The following is a 25,599-nucleotide window of genomic DNA, read 5'->3' as shown; positions in this document are numbered from 1 at the left end:
TGCTGTCTGACAAGTGTGAACTGCATCATATAGTGCCAGATATTTTTATGGTATTTCATTCCATCATCCATGTATGCTGTCTGACAAGTGTGAACTGCATCATATAGTGCCAGATATTTTTATGGTATTTCATTCCATCATCCATGTATGCTGTCTGACAAGTGTGAACTGCATCATATAGTGCCAGATATTTTTATGGTATTTCATTCCATCATCCATGTGTGCTGTCTGACAAGTGTGAACTGCATCATATAGTGCCAGATATTTTTATGGTATTTCATTCCATCACTCCTGTGGTGGGTCTTTATTTTTTATCTATTTGGTTTCTGCTTTGAAGTGTAGAAAGGTGTTTTTTTTTTTTTTTTTTTTTTTTTTCTCCCTTTCTCAGTTTGATGGCCTTGTCCAGCGTTAGTTATTTACCCTGCATAGTAATGCCTGCTCTGGCCTTGTGCTAATTGGTTAATTACTGATTGTGGCCTTTTGGTGGCTCAAGCTAGCAGACATTTCATTTCATATATATTTAGCTCTGGCTGGGATAGCACGCGTGCGGGCTTACGCGTGCAACAGATTAAGTGCAACAGGATAAAGTGTTTTGCAGTTAGACAATGCAGTTGGGCAGGAGACAGGTAAGGTGCATAAGTTTTTCATGCATGCTTGCTTCTTGGTCAGTCGTACTAAATATGCATTGATCATATTAACCTGCTGCTTATTTGTCTTCACTTCTGCTTTTTAACAACTCGCCTGCCCTTTTACACATTCTGTGCACTCTCTGCATATCCACCCCTCCCTTTTCCCCTCTCCCATGTTTAACTCTGAGGCTCTATTGACATTTCTTACCCACACCAAACCATCCAAAACCTCCATGCAGCACTCAAAACGTTCATACAAATCATCCCACCACCTGCTTTTTCTGTTTTTTCTCCTTTTAATAGTTGCAGGTGACATCTCCCCCAACCCTGGGCCTCCCTCCACCAGCATACATTACTCTCCTCCAGCTGCATATAGAAACCCTGCTAATCTTATTAACATTCAGTGCATGCCTTCTCCTCTCACTTTCCAATGTGCTCTCTGGAATGCACGGTCTGTGTGTAACAAACTGACTTACATTCACGATCTTTTTCTCTCTAATTCCCTTAACCTTCTGGCTATTACAGAAACCTGGATCCAGCATTCAGACACCACCGCTGCTGCCTCTCTCTCGTTTGGTGGGCTGAAATTTTCACATACCCCCAGACCTGAGAACAGACAGGGTGGAGGTGTTGGTTTGCTCCTTTCATCACAATGTGCTTTCCAGGTCATCCCCCCGGTTCCATCACTTACATTTCCTTCCTTTGAAGTCCACGCCATCAGACTCTTTAAGCCCTTCTCCTTACGAGTGGCGGTCGTTTATCGCCCTCCAGGCTCCTCCCGCCAGTTTCTAGACCACTTCACCACCTGGCTTACTCACTTTCTGTCCTGTGACATCCCCACCCTCATCATGGGAGACTTTAACATCCCCATCAATGATCCGCTCTCCCAGTCTGCCTCTCATCTTCTTTCTCTAACTTCTTCATTCGGCCTCTCACAGTTTACTTATTCTCCTACACATGAGGACGGGAATACTCTGGACCTGGTTTTCTCCCGCCCCGGCTCGCTGCACGACTTTACTAATTCACCTCTCCCGCTCTCGGACCACAACCTTCTTTCCTTCTCTGTCAAGAATTGTCTCCTCACCCGGGACACCCCCACTTACCACACTTATCGGTATACACGTACCATTAATACCCAACAGCTTAGGGACAATCTCCACACATCTTTAGCCCCCATCTCCACCCTCTCCTGTCCAGACATAGCATTGTCACACTTCAATAATACACTGAAGAATGCCCTAGATGAAGCAGCACCTTCTATACGCAGAAAGACCCGACACAGACAAAGGCAGCCCTGGCACACAACGCAAACACGCTCTCTTCAGCGCTGCTCGAGGTGTGCAGAGCGGCAGTGGAGAAAATCTCTCTTAGCAGAAGACTTCATCCACTATAAGTTCATGCTCAAAACCTATAACTCTGCCCTTCATCTGGCCAAACAATCCTACTTCACCACCCTCATCACCTCACTATCCAACAACCCAAGACGACTTTTTGAAACCTTAAACTCCCTCCTGAAACCTAAAGTACAGGCCCCCATCACCAACCTCAGCGGTGAGGATCTGGCCACTTATTTCCTAGAAAAAATCAACCACATCCATCAGGATATCTCAGCCCTATCTCCTCAGTGCCTGGATCCCCTTCTCTGCCGCACCTCAAGCTCACTAGACATCTTTGAGCCTGTTTCAGAAGAAGAAGTTTCCAAGCTCCTCGCTTCTGCTCGGCCTACAACCTGCAACAGTGACCCTATTCCTTCACAGCTCCTGCAGTCTCTCTCACCAGTGGTCACCACTCACCTGACTAAAATATTTAACCTCTCTCTTTCTTCAGGTATATTTCCCTCCTCATTTAAACATGCCATCATAACCCCTTTACTTAAAAAGCCATCCCTGGACCAGAACTGCACTGCTAACTACAGACCTGTCTCTAACCTTCCCTTCATCTCTAAACTCCTGGAACGCCTGGTCCACTCCCGTCTAATCCGCTATCTCTCGGATAACTCTCTTCTCGACCCCTTACAATCTGGTTTCCGCTCTTTACACTCTACTGAAACTGCCCTCACTAAAGTCTCTAATGATTTAATAACAGCTAAATCGAAAGGTCATTGCTCCCTGCTGATTCTCCTGGATCTCTCTGCTGCATTTGACACTGTGGATCACCAGCTCCTCCTCACTATGCTCCGCTCTATAGGCCTCAAGGACACAGCCCTCTCCTGGTTCTCCTCCTACCTCTCTGACCGCTCCTTCACTGTATCTTTTTCCGGCTCCTCTTCCTCTTCTCGTCCCCTTACTATCGGGGTCCCACAGGGCTCAGTCCTAGGCCCTCTCCTCTTCTCTTTATACACTGCCCCTATTGGACAAACAATCAGCAGATTTGGGTTCCAGTATCATCTCTATGCTGATGACACCCAATTATACACTTCTTCCCCTGACATCACCCCTACCCTAATTCAAAATACCAAGGATTGTCTGTCTGCTGTCTCTAGCATCATGTCCTCCCTCTATCTGAAACTAAATCTCTCTAAAACTGAACTTCTTGTGTTTCTCCCCTCTACTAACCTCACTCTACCTAACATCGAAATAACCCTGGAGGGTTCAACCATAACTCCCAAGCAGCATGCCCGCTGTCTTGGGGTCATATTCGACACTGAACTTTCCTTTACTCCGTACATCCGATCACTCAGTCGCTCTTGTCACCTGCATCTTAAAAACATCTCCAGAATCCGACCTTTTCTCACCTTTGAAACTGCTAAGACTCTTACTGTCGCTCTTATTCATTCTCGTCTGGACTACTGCAACTCTCTTCTGATCGGTCTCCCTCTTACCAAACTTTCTCCTCTCCAATCCATCTTGAATGCGGCAGCCAGGGTCATATTTCTGTCCAGCCGCTTCACTGATGCCTCCATCTTATGCCAGTCATTACACTGGCTACCTATTCGCTACAGGGTCCAGTATAAACTCATCTCTCTCACCCATAAAGCTCTCCACTGTTCTGCACCGCCTTATATCTCCTCTCTCATCTCTGTCTATCGCCCTACACGTGCCCTCCGTTCTACAAATGACCTAAGACTAACATCCCCCGTAATCCGAACCTCGCACCTCCGTCTCCAAGACTTCTCTCGTGCTGCTCCAGCTCTCTGGAATGCACTTCCCCAGACGATCAGACTGATACCTAGCCCTGACCTATTCAAGCGCGCTTTGAAAACCCATCTCTTCAAAGAAGCCTATCACATCAACTACTCAGCAAGCTAACTTTGCCCTGTTCCCCCCTTCCAAATATTATTCTGAATCTGCACCCTACTATTCATCTGTCTCCACACCCTTCATGCACATAACTGCACTTGATACTTGTCTATTGCACTTAAACACACGGGCTGATGACCGGATCATGCAGCTTTATATGAAAATCCCTATTATAATTGCCAGACCTGAATTAACAAGCATTTCTCACCTACTGTGTCCCCCCATTTCCTTGTAGATTGTAAGCTTGCGAGCAGGGACCTCACTCCTAATGTCATTGTTTGAATTGTCTTAACTTGTATTGAATTTATTGTCTGTACATGTCCCCGCTTAATTGTAAAGTGCTGCGGAATATGTTGGCGCTATATAAATAAAAATTATTATTATTATTATTATTATGATTGTTGTCTTGAATGTGGAAGACTACAAAAATCAAATGTTGGAATTGTTATCAGATACTTCCACATATGAAAAACTCAAAAATAATCCAACTGAAAAGTTCAATGAAGAAATTAGTAAAATTATTTTTGAAGGACTAAGTTTGGGTGTTCTTAGTAAAAAAAACAAGCTGACTTATTGTTTGTACCGAATCCTGTCCTCGCGATCTTATATGGTTTACCGAAAGTCCATAAAAGCACTGGAATCCCTCCAATGAAACCCATTGTCTCTGGAATTGGATCAATAAATGAACATTTTTGTGAATGGGCCAATTCCTTATTACAATCTTTGGTACAAAAACTACCAGGCTACTTAAAAGATTCTAAAGACGTTCTGAGAGGTTTTTTTAAAAAAAAAGGCCTCAATAATTTTTCATGGCTATGTTGTGACGTTGTGTCACTGTACACTTGTATCCCTCATGAACTAGCTGTACGAGCTCTTCATTTTCATCTGAAAAACTCCAGTAACTACTCAGATGATCTTATTGATTTTTTATTACAGGTTCTTTTTTGCTAATGTATAATTTGTTATCTTTTAACAGTGATGTGTACTTACAAAAACAGGCGTTTCTATGGGAGCAAAATAAATTAAATGAAAACCTTGCACATCTGAGCATATTAGAGACATAAGTAACACTAGGATCAGGAATCGTAATGTCTCTATGGCGGCAAAACATTCTATAATGGATCATGCATGTAACACATCCTCCCTCAAGATACCGGGCACAGAACGGGTCAGGAATCCCCGCCGTGGGGGAGAGGTCAAAAGACGTCTCCTCAGGCGCGAGGCTTTTTGGATCTATAACTTAGCAACTAGATTTCCTACTGTCCTAAATAGAAGAAGCAAAATCAGGTTTCATTATTAATGGTGAACTATTAACACTTGTTTTATTTTATTCTGCATGCATTAGTCTAGTTTTATATTTCATGTTCACAGCATTTTGTTACAATGTTTCAGGCTGTTTGCTTAATTATCAGTTTTAACCTATCAGGACCTTAGTATTCTGTCACCTGACATTTGTAATAGATTTGATTGGTCTGAAAACACTATATGTATCTTTTGCTGTGTTACATGGTTTAGCTGTGAAAAAGATCTATTTACAGATCGAAACGCGTCGCTAGACCCTTCCCCCCTTGACATATGTCCACTTAATTTGAGAATTGCTGCCAACTACATTTATTTTAACGGATTAATAAAGTTTTCAATTTTAAGGAGCTGGAGCGCCCTTTTCTTTTTCTTGGATACTCCACGTCCTGTCAAGACAACGTTCTGTGCACCTGTGGCTGTCGGTGAGCTGGCTGAGGATTTCAGCCTATTTTTCTATACATGATTCATTTCCACTTCAGTCTCTGTAAAAACAAACTCCTTGAACCCCTTTCTGACATCAGGCGTAAATGTACGCTGATGTCGGACTCTCTCCCTTTGATGTGGGCTCCGGCGGTGAGAACACATCTATTCCGGCACGTCAGTTGTTTTGAACAGCTGACATGTGCCCCTAACAGCCTTTGACAGCAGCATTTAACTCACACTTCCGGACAGCACCGGAAATCAAGCCCATCAATGACCCTGTCACATGATCGTGGGTCACCGATGGGTTGGTATGAAAATCAGAGGTCTCTAGCAGACCTCTATAGTTGTCATTGCTGGATTGCTATGAGCGCTGCCCGCTAGCTGAAATCACATGAACCAGGGATCATCCCGCCAAACTCCCACTCTCCTTTTAACATGGGCAAAATGCTACTCAGAAAACACAGGGTGATGGAAAAACAGTGTGGCAATGCTTTACTGTACCACAAAACAGGCAGGTAGCACACAGAACAGTCCCAGCACAGTACCCAGATGGTGCATATTACAGTCTCACCCTTCTGCTGTGACTTCAAATCTTCCAGGGTCGCTACCCCACCTGTGGCACACACACAGAAAGGAGGTAACGACAAGCGTAGGAAAATGACAGTCCATTGAGTCCATACAAGGTACAAGGCCAGTTGATCTGAGGATAGCAACCTGGCTTCATCTTCCAGGGTTGACTACGTCACCTGTGGCACGCACACAGAAAGGAGGTAACGACAAGCGTAGGAAAACAACAGTCCATTGAGTCCATACAAGGTACAAGGCCAATTGATCCGAGAATCATAACTTAGCTTCTCCAAACGTATCCATGTTTCAGTGATGGTCAATGGAGCAGATCTGTATTCTTCCAACCGAGGCTGAATACCCCTAGGTTGTTTCCTGTAGAATGATAGATCCGTGTCCCTCGTGATGGAGCCATGATGTGAAATAGCTTCTGTCCTGTGTCTGGTCCTTTTGGGATGTATAGATGTCTTGGCAGAATCTCTCTGACTGTTTCTCTCTGTCTCTTTACTCTTTATACAGAGGCATGTAACCTATTTTTATACTAAACAAGTGTCCCTCATTCAGTATTTACACAAAGGGTAAGAATGAAGATGAGATTATTATAGCATTACTTGATTATTTAAACTATTTGCATAGTTTTTCCCTCTCTGCTTTAGAAGTCAACAAATGGGCTCCATAATACAATGCATAATTAGCATATCAGCAAACATCACCAGTGATCAAGGATAAGTGCACAATAAAAGTCAATATTACCAGCTTACACAAACAAAAGTCTGTTTTCTTGACCAACCAGAAATCAACACTTACATTTGTAAGCCAACATACAGATAACATTCTATTATTCTTTGTCTGCTAAAAATAGTCGTCTGGTTAATTAAGATACAATGCTGTATGTCTTCACAATGCCAAAAGTAAAAAAAAAAAGGTTTTTAAAACTATTAAAAATATATATAAAAATTCAAATCACCCCCCTTTCACCCCATTCAAAATAAATTAAAAAAAATCAAACATACACTTATTTGGTATCGCCGCGTTCAGAATCGCCCGATTTATCAATATAAAAAAAGAATTAACCCGATCGCTAAATGGCGTAACGAGAAACAAGTCAAAACGCCAGAATTACGTTTTTTGGTCGCTGCAATGTTGCGTTAAAATGCAATAACGGGCGATCAGAAGATCGTATCTGCACCAAAATGGTATCCATTAAAAACGTCAGCTCGGCACACAAAAAATAAGCCTTCACCCAACCCAAGATCATGAAAAATGGGGATGCGACGGGTATCGGAAAATGGCGCAATTTTTTTTATACTTTACCTAATAAAGAGGAGTTATTTTTACTGATAAATGTTTGTTTTGGGTCATTTATTTTCTGTTGGTATTTGGTTTATTCTATAAAACTCCCATAAAACGATTTAGATGAAGGAATTGAGGGTAAACTGATTAAATTTGCTGATGACACAAAGCTAGGAGGGATAGCTAATACTAGAGAAGAGAGAGAGGATTCAAAAAGATATAAATAAACTGGAGAAGTGGGCAGCAACTAACAGATTTTTTTTTAACAGGGAAAAATGCAAAGTACTACATCTGGGCAATAAAAATGAAAAAAGCATATACAGAATGGGAGGAATAGGGCTAAGCAACAGCACATGTGAAAAAGACTTGGGTATACTAATAGATCACAGACTGAATATGAGTCAACAGTGTGATGCAGCAGCAAAAAAGGCAAATGCAATTCTAGGATGTATTAACAGAAGCATACAGTCTAGATCACGTGAAGTCATTATTTCCCTCTACTCCTCTTTGGTCAGACCTCATCTGGAATATTGTGTCCAGTTTTGGGCACCACATTTTAAAAAAGACATCAACAAACTGGAGCAAGTTCAGAAAAGAACGACCAGAATGGTGACCGGTCTGCAAACCCTGTCTTATGAGGAAAGGTTGCAGGATTTGGGAATGTTTAGTTTGCAAAAGAGAAGACTGAGGAGACTTAATAGCTGTCTACAAATATCTAAAGGGCTGTCACATTGTAGAAGGATCAACTTTATCCTCATTTGCACAAGGAAAGACTAGACACAATGGGATGAAATTGAATGGGAGGAAACACAGATTAGATATTAGAAAATTTTTTTTGACAGAGTGATCAATGAGTGGAACAAGCTGCCACGAGAAGTGGTGAGTTCTCCTTCAATGGAAGTCTTCAAACAGAGGCTGGACAGACATCTGACTGGGATGATTTAGCGAATCCTGCTTTGAGCAGGAGGTTGGACCAGATGGCCCAGGAGGTCCCATCCAACTCTACGATTCTATGATTCTCACCTTGAATTTATCCTATAAAACTCCCATATAATATTCTGACCTTGAATTTATTCTATAAAACTCCCATATAATATTCTCACCTTGAATTTATCCTATAAAACTCCCATATAATATTCTCACCTTGAATTTATCCTATAAAACTCCCATATAATATTCTGACCTTGAATTTATCCTATAAAACTCCCATATAATATTCTGACCTTGAATTTATCCTATAAAACTCCCATATAATATTGAGCTAGTTGAGAATCTGGAGCAATACATTTGTTGGTTCCATTAAACTCTCAAAATGGCCAGAAAAAAAAGAACTTTCATGTGAAACTCTACAGTTTATTCTTGTTCTTAGAAAGGAAGACTATTCCATGCGAGAAATTGACAAGAAACTGAAGATTTCCTACAATGGTGTGTACTACTCCCTTCAGAGGAGAGCACAAACAGGCTCTAACCAGAGTAGAAAGAGAAGTGGGAGGCCCCGCTGCACAACTTAGCAACAAGACAAGTACATTAGAGTCTGTAGTTTGAGAAATTGTCGCCTCACAGGTCCTCAACTGGCAGCTTCATTAAATAGTACACGCAAAACGCCAGTGTCAACGTCTACAGTGAAGAGGCGACTCCGGGATGCTGGCCTTCAGGGCAGAGTGGCAAAGAAAAAGCCATATCTGAGACTGGCTAATAAAAGGAAAAGATTAATATGGGCCAAAGAACACAGATATAGGACAGAGGAAGATTGGAAAAAAGTGTTATGAACAGACGAATCCAAGTTTGAGGTGTTTGGATCACACAGAAGAACATTTGTGAGACGCAGAACAACTGAAAAGATGCTGGAAGAGTGCCTGACGCCATCTGTCAAGCATGGTGGAGGTAATGTGATGTCTGGGGTTGCTTTGGTGCTGCTAAAGTGGGAGATTTGTACAAGGTAAAAGGGACTTTGAATAAGGAAGGCTCTCACTCCATTTTGCAACGCCATGCCATACCCTGTGGACAGCGCATGATTGGAGCCAATTTCATCCTACAACAGGACAATGACCCAAATTATGCAAGAACTATTTAGGGAAGAAGCAGGCAGCTGGTATTCTATCTGTAATGGAGTGGCCAGCGCAGTCACCAGATCTTAACCCCACTGAGCTGTTGTGGGAGCAGCTTGACCGTATGGTGCGCATGTCAAAGGTCTGCAATGCTGGAATTGCTGCAAAGGGGGCATTCTGTGATGAAAGCAAAGTCTGAAGGAGAAAATTATTATTTCAAATAAAAATCTTTTTCTAGCCTTCTCAATGTCTGGATGAGATTTTAAATTCATTTGGCAACTCATTTGATTAATAAAAGTATGAGTGTTCATGGAAAACACAAAATTGTCTGGGTGACCCCAAACTTTTGAGCGGTAGTGTATATACATTATATATATATATATATATATATATATATATATATATATATATATATATATATATATACACACACACACACACGTAACTATTCCTTGATTAGAAGATTCACTGACAAAATGATAAAACTAAACTTTATTAATTCCAAATGTAAAACTATACCCATAATTCACTCCCTGAAGGTTAGTCAGTAGGTGACTAATAGAAAAAACATGTACCCCACAGTTCAGTGTATAGGGTGAGGTGATGTATACACACTCACTCTCCAAGCCTCTCATTTCTACGGGTTTCATCATCCTCACCAAAGGCGTCATCAGGAGACTATTCAATATTGACCTGTATTCAAGCTGGACTAGATGAAGAAAACCCTAAAATCATGTATCATGTTATCCAAAACAGTCAGAAAACTAGCCCCATATTGGCAGATCCCAGACCTCAAACTATATACTTCAGAAGTTTATAAGCCACTCCAGTGTCAGGAATAGATAGTATGTGAAAATACCGTATATACCGCTCAGGGAACACTTACCTGTTAGAGATCATTTCCATATTCATACTAAATAATGGCACAGATCTCCCAGACATTATGACTGCACATATCCCTAGTCTCTATAACGATATTGTTAACTTACACAGTATATAGTTTGCGGTCTGGGGTCTGCCAATATGGGGCTAGTTTTCTGACTGTTTCGGATAACATGATACATGATTTGTTGTTTTTTTCATTTAGTCCCGCTTGAATATAGGTCAATATTAAATAGTCTCTTGATGAGTCGCCTTTGGTGAGGACGATGAAACCCGTAGAAATGAGAGGCTTGGAAATGTGGGATACATGTTTTTTCTATTAAGCTATGTGCACACGGTGCGTATTCTGCTTTGGAATTTTCCACGCAAAATTTTCTAAATCCGCAGGTCAAATGACCTGCATTTTTCCTGCAGATTTAGTGCATTTTTTGTGCGATTTTACTGCATATTTTGTGCGCTTTTCCCCTTCAGTTTTCCACCTGCAGATTTCTAGAATGGAGCAGGTGGAAAACTGCAGAAAACCCGCACAAAAGAAGTGACATGCTGCATTTTTCATTCCACACCAAATCTGCACGGAAAAAAACGCAGCATGTGCACTGCGGATTTTGTTTTACATAGCCTTTAATGCTACTGTACATCACATGCAGTTCTGCTGCGATTCCGCAGGGCCAAATGCGCTGCGGATCTGCAGCAGAATTCGCACCATGTGCACATAGCCTCAGTCACCTACTGACTAACCTTCAGGGGGTGAATTATTTGTATAATTTTACATTTGAAATTAATAAAGTTTAGTTTTATCCTTTTGTCAGCAAACATGAGGAATGACAAGAGACAACCCATTTAAGAAGATTCAATTTTGGTTAAAACTATTCCAACATTATGAATATAAAAAAAGGCTTCTCCCCTATGTGACATCTCTGATGTTTATTAACAGTTGATTTCCAAGTAAAATATTTCCCACATTAAGAAAATGAAAAAGGCTTCTCCCCTATGTGACGTCTCTGATGTTTATTAACAGTTGATTTCCAAGTAAAATATTTCCCACATTAAGAAAATGAAAAAGGCTTCTCCTCTGTGTGACTGCTCTGATGTCTTACAAAATATGATTTGTGCGCAAAACATTTCCCACATTCTGAACAGAAAAAAGGCTTCTCCCCTGTGTGAGTTCTCTGGTGCTTAACTAAATCTGATTTCTTGTTAAAACATTTCCCACATTCTGTACAAGAAAAAGGCTTCTCCCCTGTGTGGGTTCTATAGTGAATAACAAAATTTGATTTCTCGTTAAAGCATTACCCACATTCTGAACAGGAAAAAAGCTTCTCCCCTGTGTGGTTTCTTTGATGGCGATCAAGATGTGTTTTCCGTTTAAAACATTTCTCACATTCTGAACATGAAAAAGGCTTCTCCCCTGTGTGAGTTCTCTGGTGAGAAACAAGCAGTGATTTAACTGCAAAACATTCCCCACATTCTGAACATGAATATTGCTTCTCTCCTGTGTGAGTTCTTTGGTGCTTAACAAGATTCCCTTTCAGGTTAAAACATTTCCCACATTCTGAACATGAAAAAGGCTTCTCCCCTGTGTGAGTTTTTTGGTGTTGAACAAGATTCACTTTCTGGTTAAAACATTTCCCACATTCTGAACATGAAAAAGGCTTCTCCCCCGTGTGAGTTCTCTGGTGAGTAACCAATTTTGATTTCTTGTTAAAACATTTCCCACATTCTGAACATGAAAAAGGCTTCTCCCCTGTGTGAGTTCTATGGTGATTAACCAATTTTGATTTCTTGTTAAAATATTTCCCACATTCTGAACATGAAAATGACTTCTTTGCTGTAGGAGCAGTTTGTTTTTTAATGCCTCTTTTTTGACTTTGATTTTCCTTAGTAGTCAGTAATGAATCAGAAGATGGGACCTGCTTCATGGGATCAGATGACAGATCTTTGCTGTGAATGGATGATGGTATATCTGGAGTAATGGCAATCACTTCAGTTGTATCTTGTAGGATCTCAAGATCATCAGATTTAAAAATTGTAGATGTCATCTGTCCCTCTGATCTCCTGGTACAGTCATCTGCTAAGAAAAAAACAATTCGTTTTTAATAAAATATCCCTGAGTTTTATATTTTTGAACATTTCTACTTAAACTGTCCATAAAAATGGCAAGCTATGTAAAAGCTTTAATTATTTACCAAGACAATGACAGTGCAGAGTCTAATAGAAAACCTTGTTGGATGAGCCAGTAGTGTGTGGTGTTCAACTGTTTGTTCATTCTGCCTCCCAAATATCAAATAAAAAGAAACCAGTCAATGTTATGTAGGTGAAAATAATACCAATTCTCATCTCACAAAAACAAGTCCCCACTCAGGTCCATCATCTGTCAATGGAAAAACAGATAAGGCAGATTACAGTTAATGCTATAGTTAGGGTTCGTGTTGGGGCTAAAGTTAGGGTTAGGGTTTATTCTAAAGTTAGGGTTAGGCTAAAGAATTTCACTTTGGTGGTGGGTATTTTCTGTCATATTTACCCCCCAAACTCACTTCAAATGTGAAGTGGTCCCTAAAAAAATGGTTTTGTAAATTTTGTTGCAAAAATGAGAAATCGCTGGTCAACTTTTAACTCTTATAATTTCCTAATGAAAAAATATTTCCAAAATTGTGCTCATGTGAAGTAGACATGTGGGAAATGTTACTTATTAACTATTTTGTGCGATATGACTCTTTGATAAGGGCATAAAAATTAAAATTTTAAAAATTTTTGCCAAATTTCCATTTTTTAACAAATAAATGAAAGTCATAAAATAAATGTTACCACTATCATAAAGTACAATATGTCACAAGAAAACAGAGTCACCAGGATTCCTTGAAGCGTTTTAGAGTTATGACCTCATAAAGTGACACTGGTCAGCGTTGAAAAAATTGGCCCGATCACGAAGGCAAAAACTGACTTCTGGCGCTAAAGTGTTAATATTTTGTTGCACAACCTTTTGAGGCAATCACTGCAATCAAACGATTCCTGCAACTGTCACTGAGACTTCTGCACCTCTCGACAGGTATTTTGGCCACTCAAGAGCAAACTGCTCCAGTTGTCTCATGTTTGAAGGTCGCCTTTTCCAGACGGCATGTTTCAGCTCTTTCCAAAGTTGCTCAATAGGATTTAGGTCAGGGCTCATAGAAGACCACTTCAGCATAGTCCAATGTCTTACTCTTAGCCATTCTTGGGTGTTTTTAGCTGTGTATTTGGGTCATTATCCTGTTGCAAGACCCACGACCTGCGACTGAGACCAAGCTTTCTGACATTGGGCAGCACATTTCTCTCTAGAATCCCTTGAGAGTCTTGAGATTTCATTGTACCGTGCACAGATTCTAGACACCCTGTGCCAGATGCATCAAAGCAGCCCCAGAACATAACAGAGCCTCCTCCATGTTTCACATGAGCAAGGCAATCCTTGGGATATGGAAAGCAGAGAAGATAGTGCCAAGCATGCTCATGGTGGACATCTTTTGAGCTGCCAGGTGACCATGAACAGTGCTCCCAATACATTGTGTCTGCAAACTATTCCAGCAAGATCTGCATTCAAATAGCTAAATGGCGCTCCTTCCCTTCTGAACACTGCCATGTGCCCAGACAGTAGTGTACAATCGTATATAGGGTATAGTGCGAAGCTGGAAAATAATCTGTAAGATCCATTTGTTTTCTATTATCCTTTGTGAAGAATTCCAAACTTACCACCACATAAAGTGACACACGTCAGATACTAATAATGGGGCCTGATTAGGAACTACTGAAATGATCAAACTCCACAGTCTCCATCAGTAATAAATGAGCAGCTAGTGGTGAAACCTCTCTGGGGTAATTAGAGTATGGGGCTCGGTGACGTCACAATCTAAACTATTGTAAGGTCCAATATTTTCTGTCAGATGAGTTTCAAGAAGAAATATTACACATTTATAGAGAACTGTGTATAATAGTGCAGAGCTGAGATGTCTTAAAGTGCCCCTGTCAGCAGGATTGTGCTTAGTAACCTACAGACACTGTCAGGTCAGCGCCATTATACTGATTACAGTGATACCTGGTGATGAAATCCGTCTTGTGGTTGTTTAATCTGTATTAGTAGTTTTCAGTTAATGAGATTCTCGTGCTCTGGGGCGGGGCTGTGGGTGGGGCTGTGGGCGGGGCTTTATGTGGTGCTCTGATTACATATTCATCTGTATTGGCTTATGACAGGTCGCTGATCCCTCACTGACCTGCCCCCCATTATTACATAATGCATATAATAGCATTGATATTATTGGTGATAATGCCTATAATATTGTGACTATTGTGAGGCTTAGAAAAAAAATTACATCCAGCAAAATGTCACCGGCGATGGCGGCGCCTGTGTGGCGCCCCTGAGGGTTCAGTCGCCACCGAGGTACTGCAGCTCCTCCTGAGGTGTGGTACCCCACCATCCAGGTAAGGTGGAAGCTCCTGACCACACTCCAACACTTGCACCCCTCACCACACAGTAGTGTAGCAAAGCCACATTGCGGCTCCCTGCTTGGAACAAGAAACGTGCTAGGAGGCGGGTGGAGTTAGAATACATAAAAGAGCAGGAAGGTTAAGAATTTCAGTTCAGTGAGTTCAGTGAGCTGAGTGAGTGCAGTGAGGCATTCAGTCGGAGAGTGTGAGAGAGAGAAGATCCCTGAGAGGGATGGAGGAAGGAGGTGCTGCAGCAGACCTCAGTGATCTGAGCCTGCTGGCACGGGAAAGGAAAGAAAGAGAAAGACATTGAACGGAAACCTGACTTTTCATAAGAAGGAAAGACTAGCACGGAACGTGAGGAGTAAAAGAGAACAGAGGATGTGGGTCAGAGGAGAACCCTTCCTAGAAGTTCTAAGCGCAAGACCGGGGCCCGGTCTCCGAGGTTGTTCGGATACTAATGGTCCTGCAACAGACACCGGAGGAGTAGTGGGCTGTAAATGCGCTACTCCCATCTCAGACTTGGGGGCACAACAACAACATTGATAGTGAGCCGGGACTAGGAAGCAAGGAGTCCCCGAAGCAGGCTACAGCTGTCTGCCGTACGAGGAAAGTTCATAAGAACATCGGACAGGAGGAACTCCAGTGTAACTCAGTACTGGGAGTACTTCACTTACAGGCGCTATAAGAGGAGACGTTCAGAAAGGCACATGATGGCGGAGTGTTGGAAGGGAGCATCCTATATTGCCTGGAGGTTGACTGAGTCCCTGACCCGGAGGACACAGCACGGAGGCAGGCACCTGTTTGCACAACAGACTGTGAGTAAAGCTTTGGAACTACATACCCCAGTGTCCTACATTTATTCCTGCGCCAACACACCCCACACCGCTACATCTGGGTACCAGCTTCTACACTGCCTGCGCCTCTCCTCTACCCCTACATCTACACTGCCCTGGAACTACAGCTCCACCTGTGGGGAGCTTCACCATCTTGGCTGCAACACATCACCAGTCCCAGAGGATCTGCATGCAGCGTCGGCTTAACATCACACTTGCCGAACACCACAGGTGGCGTCACGAACTATTCATCTACTCAACTACATTTCACCATTCAGCCCCCCTTCTACTTGGGTGCCCAGGGCCACGGACCTGATCACCGCTGCTGTGACACATCCTGCTGATACCAGCCCTGTACCGAGTACCCCACAGCCCTGGGAGGGCGACCCACCGGCGCAGTAGCATCTATAAGTAAGAGATAGAGGCTACTGGGCAGGGGCCGCCGGTGACATTTTGCTGGATGTAATTTTCTTTCTAAGCCTCACAATAGCCACAATATTATAGGCATTATCTATATATATATATATATATATTTACCTTAAATTGTCTGTCATCCACTTCCGTCTGGATGTCCTCGAATCCCACAATCCACCGCGCCGCACCGCAAAGTACGCCAACTGCCATATTGGAATACCAAAGTGATGGGTATTCCAATATGGCACCCGCTGGTGATACCAGGCCCTTCCACAGTACCACCAGCAGGATACTGCCGGGACCCTCCCGCCACCACCAGACCCGCCGCTGCCTGTCCACTCACCTCTGTCCCAGCCGGCAGGAAAGACTGCGGCTTGCGGCCTGTGCTGGAGATGGGGTGCGGGCGCCCTCTGGTGACACCGCACCCCATCTCCAGCACAGGCCGCGGTCTTTCCTGCCAGCTGGCCGCTGCTAGAATCCCCCCCGCCGCTGCCTGCCCACCATGTACATACACAAACACGTACTCACACACATCTCCAGCACAGGCCGCAAACCACCCGCTTTCCTGCCGGCTGTGACTGCACGGAGGTGGGTGCGCAGGCAGCTGCGGGACACACACCCACATGTACACACACACACACACACTTCCCTCTCGATGCGATAACATCGGGCACACCTCTAGTCAACAATAATATCAATGCTATTATATGCATTATGTAATAATGGGGGGAAGGTCAGTGAGGGGTCAGCGACCTGTCATAAGCCAATACAGAGGAATATGGAATCAGAGCACCACATAAAGCCCCGCCCACAGCCCCGCCCCAGAGCACGAGAATCTCATTAACTGAAAACTACAAATACAGATTACACAACAGTAAACCAGAGTTGCCCTCATTTATGGTGGACCATTGGAGCTACTATGGATCCTGAGCAGAAGATTAGAGATAATAATATTGCTCCCCATTTCAGGAGAGATTGTGCAGTAATCTGAATTCCTGAGGATCAAAAACAATGTAATGTATGACGTGGAGTGAATCCATGACACCAGGGCTGGAGCCAACACATCTCCTGCAGGCGGGAATAAATGTATATTACAGCCATCAGCCACACACAGCTTAGAGATCTATCATGGCACAGGTGGAATGTTTGTCCTGGAGATTATCACAATCCTCCTTGAAGTTAGTTGGTTTTAATACAAATTGAAAAGTCAGGATAAAGGGAAACTCTGCTGTTATTGGACAGAAATTCACACTCGGCCTCACTGCACATTTACTGTTGTCTCTCATAAAAGGGAAGTTTGGCCAGAAAGACTGGACCTGGTCTTGTAGGGACCATGAGACATTGAGCAGCACAGAAGGGAGAGAAGATTCATCAGATAAGATCTCAGGGATCTAGGAAGCCAACAGAATCATTACCCTCCGCTTTCTCTTACAGGCCCAGCATAAGATTTTTCTTCAAGTGATTTTCTATCTTGTCAGCACATTCTACGTACGCTGTCATTTGGCTTTATAGTTACAGATCTGGGCAGGTAACGGTCAGCGTCTCCTAATGTGAAGGAGAGAATGGCTAGTTACTATCTCTTTGTCTTGAGAATAAACTTCAGTTGTGTGCAAACCTTTACTGAGAAAAGATTAGACATCTAAGGTCGGGATCACACCACTGGGTGTGATGTGAGAAACTCGCACGAGTCTGTCGCATCAACAACCATGTATTTCTATGCAGCCGCAGCTCCGGTCCTGAGTACCAGCGGCAGCGCCGGATATTGATGCGAGAGACTCATGCGTTTCTTGCATCACACACGGTAGTTTGATTCCGGCCTAACTCTGTGTTCGGTGTGACTCTTTAAGAGCAAACTCGGCCTATATTGGGTCAGGTACAAATAATCATATAGATCTCTCTTTAAGGGATCACCCTCACACTAATACCAGGGGGTAGGTGGATCCTCCAGGTTTTAAGTTCTATAGAAAAGGGCTTTCAATGCCCAAAGTCATTTGAACAGTTTTGGGTGGAGGAGAATGTTGTGGTCTAGAGGCAAAATGGTGATCATGGTAATACGGCCGGACTACACCACCGATAAAGCAGCCACAGCCGGTGACTGAGAGGAATCTGTGACTTCTCTGCATTCAGTGGTTACTACTCACCTGGGTAGTCATATGTGGGAATCTCCTCGTTACACCACTCATCATCTCTCACATATGTCTCTGTAGGATTAATATGGGTCAGATCTTCACCCTGAAACAAATACTGTAAAAGTCACCGACAGATGGAGAAGTCCCATCTATGATCAGCTCTAATCCTGCCATCTCCACCGCTCTCATTACACAAGTATAAAACATATAATACTGGTGGATAAAACAAGACTGAGCACAAGACCTTCACAGCCGTCTACACATCATAGGGGAGATCTCCTGACACCTTCTCTCCATCTACCTGATGATCCTGAGGAGCACTGGGATCGTCTTGGTTACAGTCCTGTGGAAGAAGAGGATGGGGACATCTCTCTGGTGTTGTCCTCTTACTGGATAGATCTGGAGGAAACACATACAGGGACTGAATTCATTCTCTACATACAGATAATTATAGGCCGTGTGTATTTAGTCCTGTCTATTACCTGGAGATGTGAGGGGCTGGGGAACCTCCATTATGACGTTCTTGTACAGATCTCTGTGTCCTTCCAAATACTCCCACTCCTCCATGGAGAAATAGACAGCGACATCCTGACACCTTATAGAAACCTAACACATACAATGATACCGTCATCCCCCGATCCCTTCATAGTGTTACTGTATAATGTCCCAGCATTCCCAGCAGTGTCACCTCTCCAGTCAGCAGATCAATCATCTTGTAGATGAGTTCTAGGATCTTCTGGTCATTGATGTCCTCATGGATCAGGGGGTGAGGTGGAAGCCCCGTGATTGGGCTCAGTGGTCTTCCCCATCCCTCAGACACAGGGTCCTGACAGCGATCACTAGAGGTCTTCTTCACCACTGTGTAATCCTGGTTATGGAGAGACACATTAATAACTCTCACTACAGACATTTCCAGAGTCCTCACCTCTCCAGTTCTGTCCATCTGTTATTCCCATAGATAAGAATGATGTAATGTGACATCATCAGAATCTCTCACCTCTCCAGTGAGACAGAAGAGGACCTCTAGGGTGAGGTGTAACATCCTCTCCGCCATCTTGTCTCTGTCCATATCCATCCTTGATGGGTAAATCAGGAAAATTCTCTTCTGTAGAAGATCTTCACTGAGAGGATCCGATATTGTAGAGACCTGAATGAGAAGAAGATGATCCGATGTAACATCATAAGAATCCTGTGTAATAATACAATGACAGCAGCAATCTCCAGAGTAGGGAGATATGATTGACAAATATTTATATACATACACATATCTATCTATATATATATATAATTTCACCAAAGAAAGTAAGGACTGCAGCACTCACCGATCCATATTGAAAGTCCGTAGTTTATTTGTAGCAAAAGTGTAAAACTTCATGGCCGGGAGGCTGAAGAGAGGAGTGAGCAAACTCTGACGACGGCCTAACAGCACTTTCATGGGTCAGATATATATATATATATTCGTCTAATTCTGTCTGTCTGTAACGGAAATCCCGCGTCGCTGACTGGTCGCGGTTGGGGACATCACTGAAGGTGGAGGAAGATGGCGCCCGCAGCAGTCCTCCACAGAAACTTCAACGATGTGCCCTGCCTTAACTTGAGCAGAGGAGGGCAAAACCCCCCGGTCAGCAAGGGGCAAGCCTTAGGCAGGACGCAGATGCTGTTCAGAAGGAAATCTCCACACGGGCCTGTTCCCAGGAGCTACAGTCTGAGGAAAGGGCTAAAAAGCCTTCACTAGACCCCTGTACAGCTGTATAATGAGGCCCAGGCTTTATAGTGAAGGGACAGGAGTGAGGGTCTGTTCCCAGGAGCTACAGTTTGAGGAAAGAGCTAAAAAGCCTTCACTAGACCCCTGCACAGCTGTATAATGAGGCCCAGGCTTTATAGTGAAGGGACAGGAGTGAGGGCCTGTTCCAAGGAGCTACAGTCTGAGGAAAGGGCTAAAAAGCCTTCACTAGACCCCTGTACAGCTGTATAATGAGGCCCAGGCTTTATAGTGGAGGGAAAGGAGTGAGGGCCTGTTACCAGGAGCTACAGTCTGAGGAAAGGGCTAAAAAGCCTTCACTAGACCCCTGTACAGCTGTATAATGAGGCCCAGGCTTTATAGTGAAGGGACATGAGTGAGGGCCTGTGCCCAGGAGCTACAGTCTGAGGAAAGGGCTAAAAAGCCTTCACAAGACCCCTTTACAGCTGTACAATGAGGCCCAGGCTTTATAATGAAGGGACAGGAGTGAGGGTCTGTTCCCAGGAGCTACAGTCTGAGGAAAGGGCTAGAAAGCCTTCACTAGACCCCTGTACAGCTGTATAATGAGGCCCAGGCTTTATAGTGAAGGGACAGGAGTGAGGGCCTGTTCCAAGGAGCTACAGTCTGAGGAAAGGGCTAAAAAGCCTTCACTAGACCCCTGTACAGCTGTATAATGAGGCCCAGGCTTTATAGTGGAGGGAAAGGAGTGAGGGCATGTTCCCAGGAGCTACAGTCTGAGGAAAGGGTTAAAAAGCCTTCACTAGACCCCTGTACAGCTGTATAATGAGGCCCAGGCTTTATAGTGAAGGGACAGGAGTGAGGGCCTGTTCCCAGGAGCTACAGTCTGAGGAAAGGGTTAAAAAGCCTTCACTAGACCCCTGTACAGCTGTATAATGAGGCCCAGGCTTTATAGTGAAGGGACATGAGTGAGGGCCTGTGCCCAGGAGCTACAGTCTGAGGAAAGGGTTAAAAAGCCTTCACTAGACCCCTGTACAGCTGTATAATGAGGCCCAGGCTTTATAGTGAAGGGACAGGAGTGAGGGTCTGTTCCCAGGAGCTACAGACTGAGGAAGGGGCTAAAAAGCCTTCACTAGACCCCTGTACAGCTGTATAATGAGGCCCAGGCTTTATAGTGAAGGGACAGGAGTGAGGGCCTGTTCCAAGGAGCTACAGTCTGAGGAAAGGGCTACAAAGCCTTCAATAGATCCCTGTACAGCTGTATAATGAGGCCCAGGCTTTATAGTGAAGGGACAGGAGTGAGGGCCTGTTCCAAGGAGCTACAGTCTGAGGAAAGGGCTACAAAGCCTTCAATAGATCCCTGTACAGCTGTATAATGAGGCCCAGGCTTTATAGTGAAGGGACAGGAGTGAGGGCCTGTTCCCAGGAGCTACAGTCTGAGGAAAGGGTTAAAAAGCCTTCACTAGACCCCTGTACAGCTGTATAATGAGGCCCAGACTTTATAATAAAGGGACAGGAGTGAGGGCCTGTGCCCAGGAGCTACAGTCTGAGGAAAGGGCTAAAAAGCTATCACTAGACCCCTGTACAGCTGTATAATGAGGCCCAGGCTTTATAGTGAAGGGACAGGAGGGAGAAAAGTGGGGGAAGGAGCCAGAAGAGCCGGACTGCCCATCACTAACCTGCAGAGCCGCACTCCACATATATGGCTGCTCTGTGCACACAGGACCTGTGATGAGGTCACAGGAGGGGAGGAGTCAGGGGTCACATGATCAAGGGCCTCAGTGTGGGCAGGACTCTGCTGTGCTGGTTGTCATGGTGCTGGATGAGGGGAAGTTTCTGTGTCAGGAGGGGTTTACAGGGTGGATGTAGCAGAGCCCTGTGTGTATGAGGTGTACGGGGCGCAGCCGTGTGTGTACGAGGTGTACGGAGCGGAACAGTGTGTGTTCGAGGTGTACGGAGCGGAGCCGCGTGTGTGCGAGGTGTACGGAGCGGAGCCGCGTGTGTGCGAGGTGTACGGAGCGGAGCCGCGTGTGTGCGAGGTGTACGGAGCGGAGCCGCGTGTGTGCGAGGTGTACGGAGCGGAGCCGTGTGTGTACGAGGTGTACGGAGCGGAGCCGTGTGTGTACGGAGCGGAGCCGTGTGTGTACGAGGTGTACGGAGCGGAGCCGTGTGTGTACGAGGTGTACGGAGCGGAGCCATGTGTGTACGAGGTGTACGGAGCGGAGCCGTGTGTGTACAAGGTGTGCGCTGTGGAGCCCTTTGTGTACGAGGTGTACAGAGCGGAGCCGTGTGTGTACGAGGTGTACGGAGCGGAGACGTGTGTGTACGAGGTGTACGGAGCGGAGCCGTGTGTGTACGAGGTGTACGGAGCGGAGCCGTGTGTGTACGAGGTGAACGGAGCGGAGCCGTGTGTGTACGAGGTGTACGGAGCGGAGCCGTGTGTGTACAAGGTGTGCGGTGTGGAGCCCTTTGTGTACGAGGTGTACAGAGCGGAGCCGTGTGTGTACAAGGTGTACGGAGCGGAACAGTGTGTGTTCGAGGTGTACGGAGCGGAACAGTGTGTGTTCGAGGTGTACGGAGCGGAGCCGTGTGTGTTCGAGGTGTACGGAGCGGAACAGTGTGTGTTCGAGGTGTACGGAGCGGAGCCGCGTGTGTGCGAGGTGTACGGAGCGGAGCCGCGTGTGTGCGAGGTGTACGGAGCGGAGCCGCGTGTGTGCGAGGTGTACGGAGCGGAGCCGCGTGTGTGCGAGGTGTACGGAGCGGAGCCGTGTGTGTACGAGGTGTACGGAGCGGAGCCGTGTGTGTACGGAGCGGAGCCGTGTGTGTACGAGGTGTACGGAGCGGAGCCGTGTGTGTACGAGGTGTACGGAGCGGAGCCATGTGTGTACGAGGTGTACGGAGCGGAGCCGTGTGTGTACAAGGTGTGCGCTGTGGAGCCCTTTGTGTACGAGGTGTACAGAGCGGAGCCGTGTGTGTACGAGGTGTACGGAGCGGAGACGTGTGTGTACGAGGTGTACGGAGCGGAGCCGTGTGTGTACGAGGTGTACGGAGCGGAGCCGTGTGTGTACGAGGTGAACGGAGCGGAGCCGTGTGTGTACGAGGTGTACGGAGCGGAGCCGTGTGTGTACAAGGTGTGCGGTGTGGAGCCCTTTGTGTACGAGGTGTACAGAGCGGAGCCGTGTGTGTACGAGGTGTACGGAGCGGAGCCGTGTGTGTACGAGGTGTACGGAGCGGTGTGTGTACAAGGCGTGCGGTGCGGAGCCCTTTGTGTACGAGGTGTACAGAGCGGAGCCGTGTGTGTACGAGGTGTATGGAGCGGAGCCGTGTGTGTACGAGGTGTACGGAGCGGAGCCGTGTGTGTACGAGGTGTGCGGTGCGGAGCCCTTTGTGTACGAGGTGTACAGAGCGGAGCCGCGTGTGTACGAGGTGTAAGGAGCGCAGCCCTGTGTGTTCTATGTGTACGGAGCGGAGCCGTGTGTGTACGAGATGTACGGAGCGGAGTCATGTATGAGGTGTACGGTGCGGAGCCCTGTGTGTACGAGGTGTAAGGAGCACAGCTGTGTGTACGAGGTGTACAGAGTGGAGACGTGTGCGTACGAGGTGTACGGAGCGGAGCCGTGTTTGTACGTGGTGTACGGAGCAGAGCCATGTGTGTACGAGGTGTACGGAGCGGAGCCGTGTGTGTACGAGGTGCACGGAGCGGAGCCGCTTGTGTACGAGGTGTACAGAGCGGAGCCGCTTGTGTAGGAGGTGTACGGAGCGGAGCCGCGTGTGTACGAGGTGTACGGAGCAGAGCCGTGTGTGTACGAGGTGTACGGAGCGGAGCCGTGTGTGTATAAGGTGTGAGGTGCGGAGCCCTTTGTGTACGAGGTGTACAGAGCGGAGCCGTGTGTGTACGAGTTGTACGGAGCGGAGCCGTGTGTGTACGAGGTGTACGGAGCGGAGCCGCGTGTGTACGAGGTGTACGGAGTGGAGCTGTGTGTGTACAAGGTGTGCGGTGCGGAGCCCTTTGTGTACGAGGTGTACAGAGCGGAGCCGTGTGTGTACGAGGTGTACGGAGCGGAGCCGCATGTGTACGAGGTGTAAGGAGCACAGCCCTGTGTGAACTAGGTGTACGGAGCGGAGCCGTGTGTGTACGAGATGTACGGAGCGGAGTCATGTATGAGGTGTACGGTGCGGAGCCCTGTGTGTATGAGGTGTAAGGAGCACAGCCCTGTGTGTACAAGGTGTACGGAGCGGAGACGTGTGTGTACGAGGTGTACAGAGCAGAGACGTGTGTACGAGGTGTACGGAGCGGAGACGTGTGTGTACGAGGTGTACGGAGCGGAGCTGTGTGTGTACGAGGTGTACGGAGCGGAGCCGTGTGTGTACGAGGTGTACGGAGCGGAGCCGTGTGTGTACGAGGTGAAATGTTTTAGACTCAAATTTTTCTATTTCACAGAGAGTAAAATGGAGCCATAATTTACACGGAAATTTCTCCATAAACCTGAGGTCAGGAATGACTGCACACGGCCGGGTTCCAATGGGGAGAGTCACTGTTTTGCTTTTGGAGCACTAATTTGGCAGTCCTAGCTTGTGGGGGCCAATTGTAAAGCCCCCGATGTTTGTGGACAACATACGACCCCCTAAGGTTACCCCATTTCAGACCCTGTACCCATCAGGGAAGTCATCTATGAGTGTAATGGGCATTTTTATCTTACAGGTGTCACTGATTTCTTTACTACTTGCTGTGAAGATAATATTACATGTGTTCCGAGGTGCAGCGAGGGGTTCAGCCCAAGGACATCTGAGTGGGCTCCTAACCAGATGTTATGATGGTGCCTCACATGCCTTGTCAGTGCCTCTCTTCTCACTATGGTCACTGCAGCTTCTCAGTGGGTCGACCTCCCAGGGCTATGGGGTACTCGGAACCAGGCCCTATGAGCTTCAATGGGAGATGTCACGGCAGCTGGGACCCGGCCCGTGGCCCTGGGTGCCCATTGTAAAAGGAGTTGTTGCAGTGTGCTTAGAGTGATGAAAGTTTATGAGTGATTCGTGACGCCACCTGTGGTGTTCGGCAATACAGATTTAAGCCGACGCTGCAGACAGATCCTGTGGGACAGATGGTGTGGTGCAGCAGTGATGTTATAGCCCTCCACAGGCAGGGCTGTAGTCCCAGGGCAGTGTAGAGACGCGTTGCAGGAATGGTGCAGTGTAGGCACAGGGATGCAGCGGTGCCAGGTGTGTGTGAGGCGGGAATGAGTGGAGGACACCAGGGCATGTCGTTCCAAAGCTTTACTCACAGTCTGTTGTACAAACAGGTGCCTGCCTCCATGCCGTGTCCTCCAGGTCAGGGACTCAGTCAACCTCCAGGCCAGATGGAATACTCCTTTCCAACACTCCGCCAACATGTACCTTTCTGAACGTCTCCTCTTATAGCGCCTTTAAATGAAGTACTCCTAGTAATGAGTTACACTGGAGTTCCTCCTGTCCAATGTTCTTATGAACTCTACTTGTACGGCAGACAGCTGTAGCCTGCTTCGGGGACTCCTTGCTACTAAGTCCCGGCTCACTATCCAGTTGCTGTTGTGCCCCCAAGTCTTGTGTGGGAATAAAGCGGTCACTCCTTCTATTCCTCCGGTGTCTGCTGCAGGACCATTAGTTTTGTGAGTTCATTCTCCCCTTCACCTTTGATGTCTGATGAACT

General features: G+C 45.8%; 1 protein-coding gene across 1 annotated transcript in view; it reads right to left on the bottom strand.

The window, feature by feature from the left end:
• Positions 1-11,289: 11,289 nt before the first annotated feature.
• LOC141079253 (uncharacterized) overlaps positions 11,290-25,599 on the bottom strand; it is a 97,190-nt gene continuing 82,880 nt past the window's right edge. Inside the window, 6 exon segments of the mRNA XM_073565295.1 lie at positions 11,290-12,451; positions 18,227-18,317; positions 18,516-18,613; positions 18,697-18,820; positions 18,903-19,082; positions 19,212-19,358. Of these exon segments, the coding sequence (XP_073421396.1) occupies positions 11,427-12,451; positions 18,227-18,317; positions 18,516-18,613; positions 18,697-18,820; positions 18,903-19,082; positions 19,212-19,358 (1,665 nt within the window). The 3' untranslated portion in view covers positions 11,290-11,426.

The sequence above is a fragment of the Dendrobates tinctorius genome, unplaced genomic scaffold (genome assembly GCF_039654945.1).
Source record: "Dendrobates tinctorius isolate UK_male_01 unplaced genomic scaffold, ASM3965494v1 ptg000641l, whole genome shotgun sequence".
NCBI lineage: Eukaryota > Metazoa > Chordata > Amphibia > Anura > Dendrobatidae > Dendrobates > Dendrobates tinctorius.
Note: the sequence above shows the minus strand (reverse complement) of the source record. Positions and strands in the feature narration are given on the sequence as shown.